This window comes from Narcine bancroftii (assembly GCF_036971445.1).
Source record: "Narcine bancroftii isolate sNarBan1 chromosome 12 unlocalized genomic scaffold, sNarBan1.hap1 SUPER_12_unloc_2, whole genome shotgun sequence".
In the NCBI taxonomy this organism is placed as follows: Eukaryota; Metazoa; Chordata; class Chondrichthyes; order Torpediniformes; family Narcinidae; genus Narcine; species Narcine bancroftii.
In genome coordinates this window covers 8,378,477-8,393,345 of record NW_027211808.1, presented here as the reverse complement: position 1 = coordinate 8,393,345, position 14,869 = coordinate 8,378,477, and the positions used below count along the sequence as shown (strand labels likewise).

At 41.5% G+C, this 14,869-nt stretch overlaps 1 protein-coding gene across 9 annotated transcripts in view; it reads left to right on the top strand.

The window, feature by feature from the left end:
* The first annotated feature begins 5,208 nt into the window (after window positions 1–5,208).
* LOC138750161 (F-box/LRR-repeat protein 20-like) overlaps window positions 5,209–14,869 on the top strand; it is a 275,336-nt gene continuing 265,675 nt past the window's right edge. For all 9 annotated transcript variants that reach the window (XR_011349123.1, XM_069912307.1, XM_069912308.1 and 6 more), the window contains exon 1: window positions 5,209–5,582. Coding sequence is in view for 7 of the 9 variants with exons in the window: in XM_069912307.1 (XP_069768408.1) it covers window positions 5,553–5,582 (30 nt within the window). In the remaining 2 variants the exon portion in view is untranslated. The remainder of the gene's footprint in view (window positions 5,583–14,869) is intronic.

The window sequence follows — 14,869 nt, the reverse complement described above, 5'->3', positions numbered from 1 at the left end:
TACACCTTTCCACCGACTTCTTCATGTTCCTGAATTACAGCCTATTCCAGAGGAATAACAGTCATTGCCCCCCATCCCCGAACTAGAGAATGTTGGACAAAAGGTATGGGTGGCACCACCAGGTAGTGGCCCTCCTGTAAAAGGGGAAATAGTGACACCTGCCCAGGGTAACACTCGGTGGGTAGGTATTGAGGGACTGGATGGTTTAGTCTGTTTAAACACTGAACGCTTATGGTATCGTGAGTGACATGTGTCAGGCTTCTTTGTTCCAGGTTCTCCATTTTACACTCCTGGTGATCTGGCTTAACAGCTGCTTTGATGCCAGCAATTGGATTTGTAATGTCGAGGACGTTCCAAGGGAGTTCCCCGTGGGAAAAACGGTCCGATGGATTACACCAAGGAAGTCCTCGGTCACTAGCCTCAAGTGCAGCTTATATAAATATGTTATTGTTCAGCATGTTTCAAAATCTGTTCGTGAGCTCCAGTATCTGGGTATTGTGGCCAACAAGGATAATTTGAGCCTTGGTTGGAATCCTTTCTCATGGCTAACTGCTACATTTGGGGGAGTGGGCCACACTATCCTCCGTTGGTTGCTCGCGTCATTGCTTATCTTTGTAATTGTTGTTTTGATTTCTCTTTTTTCGCTCCCTCTGTACTCAAATACTGGTTAGGCCTCGCAAATGACAGATTGTGACCAAGGGGTGGAATGTAATGGAGGATTAAAACCATGTACCCAGATGCTTTTTGCTTATGTGGTACTGACGACACTGGGTCCACACGCAGGTCACCTTACTTTCAGAACTAGCAGATGTAATTAAACTCAGCCATGGGGACTTATCTGAAGATACACTTTGAAATGGAATTCCACTGTGAGGCCCAGGGAAAGCAGTTGTCAAATGCAACACTCTGAAATTGACGAATTGGTCACAACCTGTCTTGCTCGAGAAGTTTTAATAAGTCTTTGTATCTACGAGATAAACCAGGAAATTATAACATCCTGGTTCCATAATAATTAATCTTCTAAATTGTAGAATGTAATGTTCAGTTTTGATTTTGACTGACAAATATTAGAAGGAGTAGGCGCATGATTAATTGTTTTTGGGGTATATAAGCCTGTGGTCCTGCTGCTGAAGTTTAGACTCTCCGAGGGGTGGGAACATCCCTTGTCAAGAAGGAAGAACAGCCAGAGTCCGAGCAACGTCCCGGTCAGGGGAGGTGGAGAAGCTGCTACCAGCGCCCTGACAACCTACTACAAGTGTGCAGTCGTTGCCTCGCTTCGGCAGTTGGGACCAGTCCAAGCGTTGATAAGTATAGTTGGGAAGGGCTTGCATATTGTAGTGTGAAATCAGCTTTTGAATTAGTAATAAACATTTGTATAAACTGAACTGCTCTCGGTGTGTGTGTCTATTTTCTTTCGGTAGCTCAAACACTGTGACCAATCTAAATGAACAAAATGAGAGGTATAAGTTTACCCAAGACAGGGCTGTAAGACATCACTTTGATCTTCATGTAGGATTGCATGCTGTCATCCATGAAGTGCAAACAATGTTTGCTTTCAACATAGTTCATGCTGGAGAAAACATGCTCACACAAGTATGTGGATCCCAAGATTGACAGGTCTCCAAATGCATTTTTTTTTCATGTTCTTATAAGTATTGGAAAGTGAATTACACAATTTGAACACAAGTTTTTCGGGTTTGGGTAGCTTTTCAATTTCACTCCATTTGTGTTTCTGAGCAAGAATGGCCTTCTGACTAGCAACATCCTCAAGATAAGCTGTTAAGCTTCTGAGCTTAGACACCCATATGTCTTCGTCAGCTATATCGGCCAGTTCGATTTCAAGATCTTGTTGATTCACTTCTGTAAATGCAGTCGTATTCAACAGTGATAAGTCGATGTTTAGGGGAGTGTAGGGAAGGACAAAGTGTTTTTTTCCTCTCTGAAATCATGGAATATTTCCTCAAACGCAGTTTGCGTTGCAATGACTGCAGGCTGTAAATGCTCGTAATTGATCTGATTGTGTGCTTCTCTGAACTCTCAATGAAGAGAAGTGAGACTGGGAACCTTTAGCAAACACTGTCATCTTGCGCTCAAACACCAAAACCTCCTCCAGCATCTACAGGCCTCTGCCTCCATTCCCCTGAAGACTTTTGTTCAGCGTGTTAAGGTACGCTTTCACATCCACCATGAAGTGCAGCTTTTCCAGCCCATCTGGCTGTTTTATTTCCATAAGGTGAGCCCATTGCTTTCCAGGAAAGTTTTTACAAGCTCCAAACACACAGCAAACTGCTTCAGCACATTCCCTTTGGACAGCCACTGGACTTTGTTGTGCAGGAAGAAATCAGATTATGTGCTTTCAACTTCCTCCAATAATGAATGGAGTTGTCAGTGGTTTAATCCTTTTGCTATTATTTTGATCAATATCTGTATGACAAAATTCATAATTTCTGTGCATTCCAGAGGAAATGTTTGAGCGCACAATTCCTCTCTTTTTAATTTTTTTCTTTTTCACACTATAAACCATACTGACCAAAATACATAGACATTTTCCTCTTGAATATATAGTGTCATTTTCTCCCCTTTTTCCCCCTCCCCTCCCTCCCTCTCCCCCTTCCCATTTATTCAAAGTTCAAACTATAAGATACATTAAACCTGTTAAACAATGTCATCACTTAATAAAAGTAAACAAGAAACTTTTGTCTTTTACTTTTATATACTGAGTCAGTTTATTTCATTGTCTTCTCATTCTGTCATTTTAGGTGGTGGAGGTTCATGGTAGGATTTCTCTATTGTATTTCATGTATGGCTCCCATATTTGTTCGAATATTGTGATGTTATTTCTTAAATTATATGTTATTTTTTACAATGAAATACATTTATTTATTTCTATGTACCATTGTTGTATTCTCAAGTTGTCTTCTAATTTCCAGGTTGACATAATACATTTTTTTGCTACAGCTAGGGCTATAATAATAAATCTTTTTTGTGCTCCATCCAAATCGAGTCCAAATTCTTTATTTCTTATATTACTTAGAAGGAATATCTCTGGGTTTTTTGGTATATTGCTTTTTGTGATTTTATTTAATATCTGGTTTAGATCTTCCCAAAATTTTTTCACTTACTCACATGTCCAAATTGCATGTATTGTTGTTTCCCGTTTCCTTTTTACAGCAAAAAACATCTGTCTGATATTGTTGAGTCCCATTTATTTAACTTTTGGAGTGTGATGTATAACCTGTGTAACCAATTATATAGTATCATGCATAACCTCGTGTTTATTGTATTTCTCATAGTTCCCAAGCATAGCTTTTCCCATGTTTCATTCTTTATGTTTAGATCTTGTTCCCATTTTTGTTTAGGTTTACAGTTTGTTTCCTCGTTCTCCTTTTCTTGCAGTATGATGTACATGTTTGTTATAATTTTTAAATTATCATTATGTCTGTAATCACATATTTAAAAAGAAACATCGGCAATTTTCTACCTAGCGACTTCTTCAGTAAAGTCACAAATCCCTTCTGTGCTCCTGTCATACTTGGTGCCCCATCAGTAGCCGTTGACACCAAGTGGGTGGTGTTTATTTCTTTGGTCTTTAAATGTGAACTGGGCAGGTGCCTTGCCTGGGTGACAGTAGGGGTTCGAACGAGTCCAAGCATGCCCTGAGGTGAGGAAGTAGTTTGTGCAGCAACCACTAGGGATTGTGGTGTGTTGACGAACTCACCAGGTAGTGCCAGCGGTGCACCATAGACCAGCTCAGCACATGATGCCTGCAGATCTTCCTTGGGAGTGGAGCGGATGTCCAGGAGCACCCAGTCCGGACCGGTGAGGCGGGCCATGAGTGCTGACTTAAGGTGGCGGTGCAGACGTTCAACCAGTTCATTGGCCTGTGGGTGGTAGGCCATGGTGCGGTGTAGCTGGATCCCAAACCTGTTGGCGAGCTTTGTCCAGAGTGCAGATGTGAACTGGGCACCCCGATCGCTGGTGAGGTGACCCGGGATGCTAAACCGGGTAACTCAACCATGCAACAGTGCTCAGGAGCAGGAGACGGTGGAGGCGTCTGGCATCAGGATTGCCTCAGGCCAGCAAGTGGTGCAGTCCACCATCGTAAACAGGTAATGATTGCCCCGGGAAATGGGATATCCACGCGAAATTGGCTGAAATGTTCATGGACGTGCTCGAACTCCTGTACAGGCACCCTGCTGTGCCTGTGCACCTTGGACTTCTGACAATAGGTGCATGTTCTGGCCCAGCACGCAATCTGCTTCCTCAGCCCATGCTATACAAACAGTTCTGCCACCATCTGAACCATGGACCTGATGGACAGATGTGAAAGGTCGTGGATGTGATGGAAGACCTACCTGCGCCACTGCTGGGGAACCACTGGTCATGGAGTGCCCATGGAGATATCACACAGGATGGTACCTTCCTCACTTGGAGTTGGAAGGTCTCAGATGGCAGTCCTGAAGGCCATCGTCTCCTCATCAGACTTCTGGTCCCGGGCGATGCGAGCTGGTTGAAGTTGAGGCCGGGTGTCAGCGTGCAGATGGCCAGTCGTGAGAGTGCATTGGCAACCACATTGACCTTCCCCGCCTTGTGCCGAATGTCGGTGGTAAACTCCGACATGAAGGAGAGGTGACGCTGCTGGCGGGCCGACCAGGGATGCTTTACCATCGTGAGCGCCTGGGTGAGGCGTTTGCGGTCGGTAAAGATTTAAAATATGCAGCCGCATAGTAGATTGTCCTGTTCTGTGTTGTAATGTTCTGTTCACAGCAGTTTAGGGGATTTAAAATTTCCTTTTTAAATTTAGTTAACATCACATTCTGTTCTTTTCCTAGTTTATAATTTCCTTGGGCTCTTGCTGGTCCTCCCCTCCAAAAAATAGCAGAAATTCCACACTGCCAGGTACATGTCCAATAACTCGCTGTTGAAGGCACTATATGCGTTCTGGCGGGCGGAGCAGGCAGCTGAAGGATGCCAGCAGTTTCAGGGACAGCAGAGGGATGAAAGAGCCACATGAGCTCCAATCACAACGAACGGGCGAATGCTTGCAGGGTTCAGCCTGCTAATTGCGGTGAATGGGCAAAAGCTGACTCGGAAGGGGGTTGAGGGGTGGTGTCAGTCACCGTCAGTCGCCGGGATACATCCGTCAATCACCGTGAGTGGGCGATGCCGCAATGTGAAAGGGAGGCCTTCGCCACGCTTTGTTTATCCGTAAGGCGGTCAGTGATTTGTCGGCCTGGTCCCTGGTGGCCCGAGGCGGAAGTTGGAGTTTGAGATAATTTAACCCCTGGTTTTTATTGCCAACAGCAAATGAGGCGCAAGGGGGAAAAAAGCATATGCCAGCATCCGCAGCGCCGTTGATCGAAACGGAAATTATAATTTAGGTTGCGGTTCGCGGGGCGGAGCGTACGGTCCAATCAGGTGCGAGGATGCTGGCAGGTGGTTGTTTTTGTGGAAAAGTTGAAGCCGAGAGAGGATAAAATTTTAAAAGAGAGGAAGCCCAATTGTAGCCTTGGCGAACGAACCAAGGTAGGGGCGCCGGAGCCGACGGTAGGATGAATGGAGTCACCAAGAGCAGGTTCGAGGTGAGTGAGGCTGGGAATTAGGCTTCGGTGCCCCCCGCCGGGTCCCCACCTTCTCACCCACTCTTTCCACAGGCCTCCCCACCACGAGCCCATACTCCTGTCTGCACCACGCTCCTCCTTTGTGTGATGAGCAACAACTGATCAACATTTGCCAGCCCCGGAGTTAGTTTTGCTCTGTTTTTCTTGTTGCTCGTTTCTATATGTTTTTTAATGTCTCGTGCCCTCTACGAAATCGTTAATGCTTTGAATTTAGAGAGAATACACTTGAATTGTGCATTTAGATTTGTTCAGGCATAAAGTAAAAGATGAAACCAAATTATTAGCGTGATAAATTATGGAAGCATTTTGGGGGAAATACTGTTTAATCTAATTTATTGTATAATCTCATTTATTGATCTGTGCATAGCAGGCTTTTCAAAGTTCTATACATTTTGGTTCTCAAAAATGTAATGACTTGTTTGTCAGATTGGATGAGTTGAAATATTGACTTGTTGAGCTCGCGAGTAATTCTCTCTGATAATCGATGATAATCTCCCACAGAATGCTGTAGCACAAGGTCCTTGGGGTTCATCTATGTTTACCAATGTAGAATTGTTGCTCTTATTTGGATGGAATAGCAGGATGACTTTACATGGTGAGGGCAGATTTTTTTGTTGCAGTGGGCCAAAGTAAGGATAGCATGTTTCTTTCTTTGGCTTGGCTTCGCGGACGAAGATTTATGGAGGGGGTAAAAGTCCACGTCAACTGCAGGCTCGTTTGTGGCTGACCAGTCCGATGCGGGACAGGCAGACACGGTTGCAGCGGCTGCAGGGGAAAATTGGTTGGTTGGGGTTGAGTGTTGGGTTTTTCCTCCTTTGCCTTTTGTCAGTGAGGTGGGCTCTGCGGTCTTCTTCAAAGGAGGTTGCGGCCCGCCAAATTGTGAGGCGCCAAGATGCACGGTTTGAGGCGATATCAAACGGCGGTGGTCAATGTGGCAGGCACCAAGAGATTTCTTTAGGCAGTCCTTGTACCTTTTCTTTGGTGCACGTCTGTCATGGTGGCCAGCGGAGAGCTCGCCATATAACACGATCTTGGGAAGGCGATGGTCCTCCATTCTGGAGACGTGACCCACCCAGCGCAGCTGGATCTTCAGCAGCGTGGACTCGATGCTGTCGACCTCTGCCATCTCGAGTACTTCGACGTTAGGGATGAAAGCGCTCCAATGGATGTTGAGGATGGAGCGGAGACAACGCTGGAGGAAGCGTTCTAGGAGCCGTAGGTGATGCCGGTAGAGGACCCATGATTCGGAGCCGAACAGGAGTGTGGGTATGACAACGGCTCTGTATATGCTTATCTTTGTGAGGTTTTTCAGTTGGTTGTTTTTCCAGACTCTTTTGTGTAGTCTTCCAAAGGCGCTATTTGCCTTGGCGAGTCTGCAAGGATCATCTCATTGTCGATCCTTGCATCTGATGAAATGGTGCAGCCGAGATAGGTAAACTGGTTGACCGTTTTGAGTTTTGTGTGCCCGATGGAGATGTGGGGGTGCTGGTAGTCATGGTGGGGAGCTGGCTGATGGAGGACCTCAGTTTTCTTCAGGCTGACTTCCAGGCCAAACATTTTGGCAGTTTCCGCAAAACAGGACGTCAAGCGCTGAAGAGCTGGCTCTGAATGGGCAACTAAAGCGGCATCGTCTGCAAAGAGTAGTTCACGGACAAGTTTCTCTTGTGTCTTGGTGTGAGCTTGCAGGCGCCTCAGATTGAAGAGACTGCCATCCGTGCGGTACCGGATGTAAACAGCGTCTACATTGTTGGGGTCTTTCATGGCTTGGTTCAGCATCATGCTGAAGAAGATTGAAAAGAGGGTTGGTGCGAGAACACAGCCTTGCTTCATGCCATTGTTAATGGAGAAGGGTTCAGAGAGCTCATTGCTGTATCTGACCCGACCTTGTTTGTTTTCGTGCAGTTGGATAATCATGTTGAGGAACTTTGGGGAACATCCGATGCGCTCTAGTATTTGCCAAAGGCCTTTCCTGCTCACGGTGTCGAAGGCTTTGGTGAGGTCAACAAAGGTGATGTAGAGTCCTTTGTTTTGTTCTCTGCACATTTCTTGGAGCTGTCTGAGGGCAAAGACCATGTCAGTAGTTCCTCTGTTTGCGCGAAAGCCGCACTGTGATTCTGGGAGGACATTTTCGGTGACACTAGGTATTCTAAAAAAAAGGATAGCATGTAGAGAATTTTAAAATATGCAGCCGCATAGTAGATTGTCCTGTTCTGTGTTATAATGTTCTGTTCACAGCAATTTAGGGGATTTAAAATTTCCTTTTTAAATTTAGTTAACATCACATTCTGTTCTTTTCCTAGTTTATAAATTTCCTTGGGCTCTTGCTGGACTTATTTTACTATTTTTTTTTAATGTGGGACAGTATTTGTGGACAGTATGCACATATTAGAGTTAAGTAGTGAGTTAAACCAGGAAATAATCATTATAAACACTGGGAGATGAAAAGGCAAGATGGTCAAGACTTGACCCAAACAAATTGCAGTACAAGAAAATGTTGCAAGTGAGAATTGCCCTTCTTTTGTGTTTCAGTGGAGTAGTGGTTATGTTGGTAGATGAGAATCCAGAGGCTGATCTGGACATTGACTTCAAATCCTACAATGACAGCCAAGGAAATTTAAATTGAGTAATTAATGCAACTCTGTTTCCTTTTAGATGCAGAGGCATAAATAATGTCGTCATCCTATCCAACCTATTTGTGATCGTATCCCCTATAACTTCTTCCTGTTGGCCTTTGCTTCCCCCCTGGTCTGTTCTTCTCTCCTCTTCTCCCCTCTCTTTGTTATTCGGGAGTCTGCCTGTTTTTTTTTTCTTGATTTACTGCATCTAGTGCTTCCTTGTGGACTTTTCTACATCAGAGAGATTGAGAGATCGTTTCACTGAGCACCTTTGCCGCATGACCTGCTGAGTTTTTCCAGCACTTTTGTACTTTACAGAGTCTCCAAACTTTCCTGTTTAACAACCTATTTATGACTTTTAACAAATTCACAACAGACTGTTAAAAGGCTTGGCAAACCATTCAGTTTGAAGCCAAGAGAAATTGAACTTATTAAATAAGGCTTTCAAAGCAGTAATAATTGAGGGCATCTGATCATTTTTATACTTCAGGTGAAACTACTTTTTGATCCTGTAATGTAGAAATGCTGATTGCGCTGTAAGATTGTGTGGGTTTCTTCATGGTATTGCAATTTGTATTAAACAGATAAGAAATTTAAATGGGTTTTTAAAGAGAAGGATGCAAAAAGAATGAAGCTTTGTTCTCAGAACAGATTGTTGTGACTCATCAGGGCATACAGAAGTTGTAGTGATAGTCTGAGTAATTTTTTTCATGTAACAGTTCCAAAAGTCTTTCTGAAATTGACAGAATGTTAAGCTATTTTCATTAATTTTACTTATTGCACTTTGTGCTAGTCTTTTTGAATTGCTGAAGATTAAATGATGCATTTTGTGACATGTGTGGTTTTTGGATGTAAGTGCCGGGGAACACAAGAGCATAAGAAATAGGAGCAGGAGTAGACCATCTGGCCCATCGGGCCTGCTCCAACAATTAGTGGCTGATCTGATCATTGATTCAACTCCACCTATTTAATTCCTTTTTTTATGTTCAAATGCAACATTGGAACATGATCCACAACCACAAAAAAATTAAATTAAACATTGATAATAAGGCTGTCAGATTTATTAGTAATTTGTAACATTATAATTTCTGCCAAATTCCTGGTATATACTGTACTCTTTCAGATAACTTCACAAATTAACTTAATATTTATAACTAAGCCATTTCTTTTCTCCCACTTTCCCAGTATTTACTTAAAGAGCCACAGCCCAGTCTCCTGTCTAATCTTGGGAACAGTTGGGATGGAAAGGTGAGGTACAGAAAGTTGACTGGACCAGACACATAGTGGCCACTAGAACAAGTCAGCATTTAGATATTCTTTGCTGTTAATTTCCCCCTCATATTCCAATGCATTTTTTCCATCTGTAACTGAATTCATTGTGGAGTATTCAATGCATTGTCAGCAACTATCCAGTGACTACTGCACAGTATAGGCCCTTCTTCCCCAATGATGTGCCAACCTATATATTTCTACTTGTGGCGGCACACATCCTCATGGCGAACCAGCTCCGCTTGTATCGCCAGGTGGCGGGGCAGCCATGGGGAAATGGCATCCTTAGAGGTTTCTCTCTTACTCCAGCATCCCTTCCAGCGCGCACCCTGGGCAGTGATTATGATGTCACAATGAACCAGGTGACTGAGCTGCCCTTAAAGGGGCGTGCTGAATAGGAACAAAAACAGTCGTTAATGACCAGTGATTTACTTCAGCTCCTGCAAGCGCCACATATCTTTAAAAAAATTAAACCCATCATGCCTCATAACCCTGTATTTTTCTTTCAACCATGTTCCTTTTAAATGTCCCCAGCATTTCAATCTCCACCACCATCTCTGGCAATGTGTTCCAGACACCCAGAACTCTCCTTGTTTATTTAAAAAAGGGACCACTGATATATCCAGTAAACCTTCCTCCCTCTGAAGATATGTCCCCTGGAATTTGCTATTCCTTCCCTGTGAAAAAGGCACTGGCTGTTCACCTTATTTATTTCTCTCAGTCTTGTAGACCTATTAAGTCTTCTCTCATCCTTCTTTGCTCCAAAGAGAAAAAGTTTCAGCTCTGTTAACCTTACCACCTTGTCTCATTAGACTTATTTTCCAATTCAGGCATCATCCTGGTAAATCTCCTTGGCATTCTTTCCATAGTTTCCATATCCTTCCTATAACACAAGACTAAGACAAAATTTATAGAGTTGTAACCTGACTTCTTCAACACAATCCCCCAGTATCTCTTAGGCTTTTTTTATTAACCTATTCTATCAACCTGTGTGGCAATCTTGAGAGATGTATGGATTTTGTCCCCTAGGCCCATTGGTTAATCCACACTGGTTAATGTCTGATCATTAACCCTGTAGTCCAGGGCAAAATAGTTTGTTTATTTGTACTGTTGACACACAACAACCATCAACAAAAGGTACTCCAGTTCCTTGCTTGGATCTTTCTCTTGGTTTCTCCTAAGCTTAGCATCTGCTTGGATGGGCCACCTATCCATCACTTTAAACATTAATTCATACATCACCAATGCACAATGGGTGAATTATATACAATCTAAAATCACAGAGTGAGGCTAATTCAACAACCTTTTCTAAACCTGTAAGAAGTGCACAATCACCAGGCACATGTGGGAACAGTCAACTGGTTCCTTTCCAAATTGCATATTATCTTAATTTGGGAAGCTGGCAGTAGAATTTCATTGTTGTTGAGTCTTCATCCTATAAAGCCCATCTTAATATCTTCAACAGAAGGACCTAAGTGATTCAATAATGAATTTGTCACCACCTTCATGAGGGTTGTTTTTGATAGATAATAAATACTGACCTTATCAAAAATAGTCAGTTTAGAGAAAAGGAAATTGGAGGTTTTCAAAGAAGTTTAATTAGCTAATTTTCACCATCAATAAGTTGCTGTGGAAGCTTGGGATTGATTGGCTTATTTTGGGCCTTTGGTATGGACAATGTCGCTCTCCTCGATGTCCGCCAACAAGGAAGTATGTTGAATGAGGTGGTTGAGGCCACCGCCCCAGAACCAGAGGGAGCAGAACGGGAAAGGCCCAACAGTCAGGAAAAACTCAAAAGAAAGAGGAGAGGTGAGATATTGAAGGATGATATAAAATCGTTCCCCTTGGAAAAGAGGGAAGAGACAGCACAATCAAACCTACAGATGTTTCCCGTTCAGAAAGTTCTGATAGGGAACATAACTTTGGGAATTGTGAATGTTCCCCTCACCAGTGTGGAAGTAAGAAACTTCAAGAAGGAGATGAAAAGTCTTCTGGAAGACCCCCTAGGCTTGGCAGAATTTGACCAATTCCTGGAACTTAATACCTAAACCTGGGATGAGATGCAGTTGATAATGGGGAACTTGTTTTCTGTGGAAGAGAAGCAGATGATCCGGCAAGCAGTAATGAAAATTTGGGAGAGGGAACATCCTCCCGGGGACCATCAGGGTGCTGTGGCAGAAACTAAATTCCCTATTGTCCAACCAAACTGGGACAAGCAACAGGAGGGGAGAAGGAACATGCAGGATTTGAGGGATAGTAAAAAGGAATAGAAAATTAGTGCCAAAGGGTCAAAATTTCAAGCAGACTTGTTAACTGACAAGGTTAGGACAAGGCACCAGTGGCTTTTCTACAGAAGTTACAAAGGAGCATGCAACAATATTTGGGTGTAAATCTAGATTTGGAGGCAGGGTAGCAACTCCTTTGAGCAAACTTTGTGGCAAACTTTGAGCAAACTTTCCTGGCCCTATATTGAAAGGAAACTGGAAAATGTATATAAAAAAAGCAAAGACCCCATCCTACCCTCTCACCCCATCAGCCAGCTCTCTTAAGGAGAACCAAATATAAATGAAAAGAAAAACTGAAAGTATCTACAATAAATCAAAGAATATCTAAATGAATATATTCCAAACAAGGAAACCATTTATTAACAAAAAAATAATTATCATGCATATTATTTGTAATTTTTTCTATAATAATACAAGCTTTCAATTCATTATGCCAGCATATTATACGAATCTCTATATTATCTTTCCATGTACTAACTACACATTTTTTACTCAGACAATATTAAACATACAAATGCATTTGAAACTTATCCAACCCCTATCCCCTTAAAGAAACCATATAACCCAATAAAAAAATGGATGGGTCTAATGGTAGTTTAATATATAATTTTTCCAAAACTAACCTAATTCCTTCCCAAAATGGTTGTACTTTAACACAAGACCAAACAGCATGTAAAAAAGTTCCAGTACATAAACCACATCAGAAACAAGAATCCAAGTTACTAAAACCATATTTTTTTCAATTTCTCCGGAGTTAAATATAACTGACGTAAAAAATTATAAGTAACCATTCCATATCATACATTTGTCAATTTAATTACACTATCATAACACATATCTGCCCAATTATCTTCCAGAAAATGAAGGTTACATCACTTTCCCATTTAAACTTAGACCTCCCATTCCGGTTTGTCCATACTATCTTGTAATACTTGATACGTAACTGAAATATAACCCTTCTTTGGTATAGAGGAAATCAAAGATTCAAATTTCATCAATACAGGTAAAATCATCTCTTTACCTTAAATATCTTTTGACCAAAGCTCTAAGTTGGTAATAAACAAACAAAGAATTTTCAGATATATCAAATCGTTCCCTCAATTGGTTAAAAGAAGTTGTCCTTCATCAAAACAATCCTGCAATGTCTTTATACTCTTGGAGACCCAACTCTTTTAATGAATTATTTTTGTAATTCTTTATTTATCATATTATGAACCATATCAATCAATATGTTTACAGATGCATCTCTTTAAATATTCACAGTAACATTTTCTCTTTTTTTTCCTCCCTTCCCCCTTCTCATCCCCCTCCAAAAACAGTAAATATTGGACATATAAAATACAATAAAACAATATCTTTATACAAAAGGAATACAAACAAAAAAGACGTATCATCTACTTATTCACATTAAATCTGATCATGTTTATCTTCTTATGTTTTAGGTGGTGGTGGTCCGAGGCTGGCTCTTTCTATTCTGTTCCATATATGGGTCCCAGATTTTTTCAATCATTGTAACTTTGTCTTTTAAATTATATGTGATTTTTTTTCCCCAATGGGATACATTTAAACTTGGTTATATACTCCATTAATGTTTATGGTCATATGGTCCAACGTGACCATCTTATATCTTTATTTTCACTTCTTTTCCACCTCTTCACTACCTCCATCCCTTTTTTCCTTTACTGTTTTTTAAGTTTTCCTTTTTAATCTCAATATATAACAACGCATTTAAGACATGAATTACCCAAACAATCCCCACAAGCAATAACCCTTTAGCCCCAAATGAACTTCCCCTCCTTGGGTTGCCTCCTGTCCCTTGACAGCAACCACAACTCCCCTTTCCATTCGGTTTGTGAACTTAATCGTAAGCGTCAACCGATTTCACAGTGACCTTTATTCTCCCACCCCTAGCCTGCCCCCAGAGAACACTATTTTCCTATACTTATAACAAAGCTCTCTCTTTTTTTTCCTTTTTTCCCTTTCTTTAAATCTTCATATATATATATGATCTTTACTTTATATTTTTACATATTTTTGTATATTTTCTTGCTGGTCATCCTGCTTTTCACTCCTCCTCCTCACTTCTGTCCTGCAAATGTTCAGCAAATTCTTGGGCTTTCTTTGGGTCTGAGAACAGTCTATTCTGTTCCCCAGGAATGAATACTTTAAGTACTGCTGGAAGTCTTAATATAAAGTTATACCCTTTCTTCCATAAGATTGTTTTCGCTCTGTTGAATTCCTTCCTCTTTAAAAAATATTTTTTGTCCCTTATAATCCAACGGCTTATCGTCTTCTCTAACCTTCTTTCTTGCCTGTTCCAGTACGTTTTCTCGTGTCATATAACTTAGAAATTTTACCAATATGGATCTAGGTTTTTGATGTTGTGGCGGTTTTGGTACTAGCGCTCTATGCGCTCTTTCGATTTCTATTTCTTTATATGAATCTAACATTCCCAGCACCTTCGGGATCCATCCTTTTATAAATTCCTTCGTATCTGACCCTTTGCTTTCTTTCAGGACAACTATTTTTATGTTGTTTCACCTATTGTAGTTTTCCAATACGTCAATTTTTTGTGACAATAAATCTTGTGTCTCTTTAATTTTTTTCCGCTCTCTTCCAACTTCCCTCTTAAATCATTTATCTCCATTTCTACAGCAGCTTCTCGATCCTCCACATTTTCTACTCTTTTTCCTATTTCAATCATAATCAACTCTAAGCTTTGCATTCTGTCTTCAGTTCTTTTCATTTTTATTTTGATTGAACTAAATTTTAATGATAGCCATTCTTTAAATGACCTCATTTTTTCTTCGAAAAAGGCTTTATCTAAACTTTGTCCTTCTATTTTACCTTCTTCTTTCCTTTGAAATTCTTGGTTTTCTTCCTCCTCTTTTGTGTCTGTATCTATGTCTGTGTCATCTTCTCTTTGCTGTATCTTTGTATTTTCATTCTTCTCTGGTGAGCTGCTCTTTATCCTTGCTGGGCCTCCAGCTGCAGCGTCTCCTGTTGTTGTGCCTCCTACTGCGTCAACCTGTGGCCTGCTGCAGGTCGACCTGCTGCTGGATCCCCTGCTGCAGGTTGA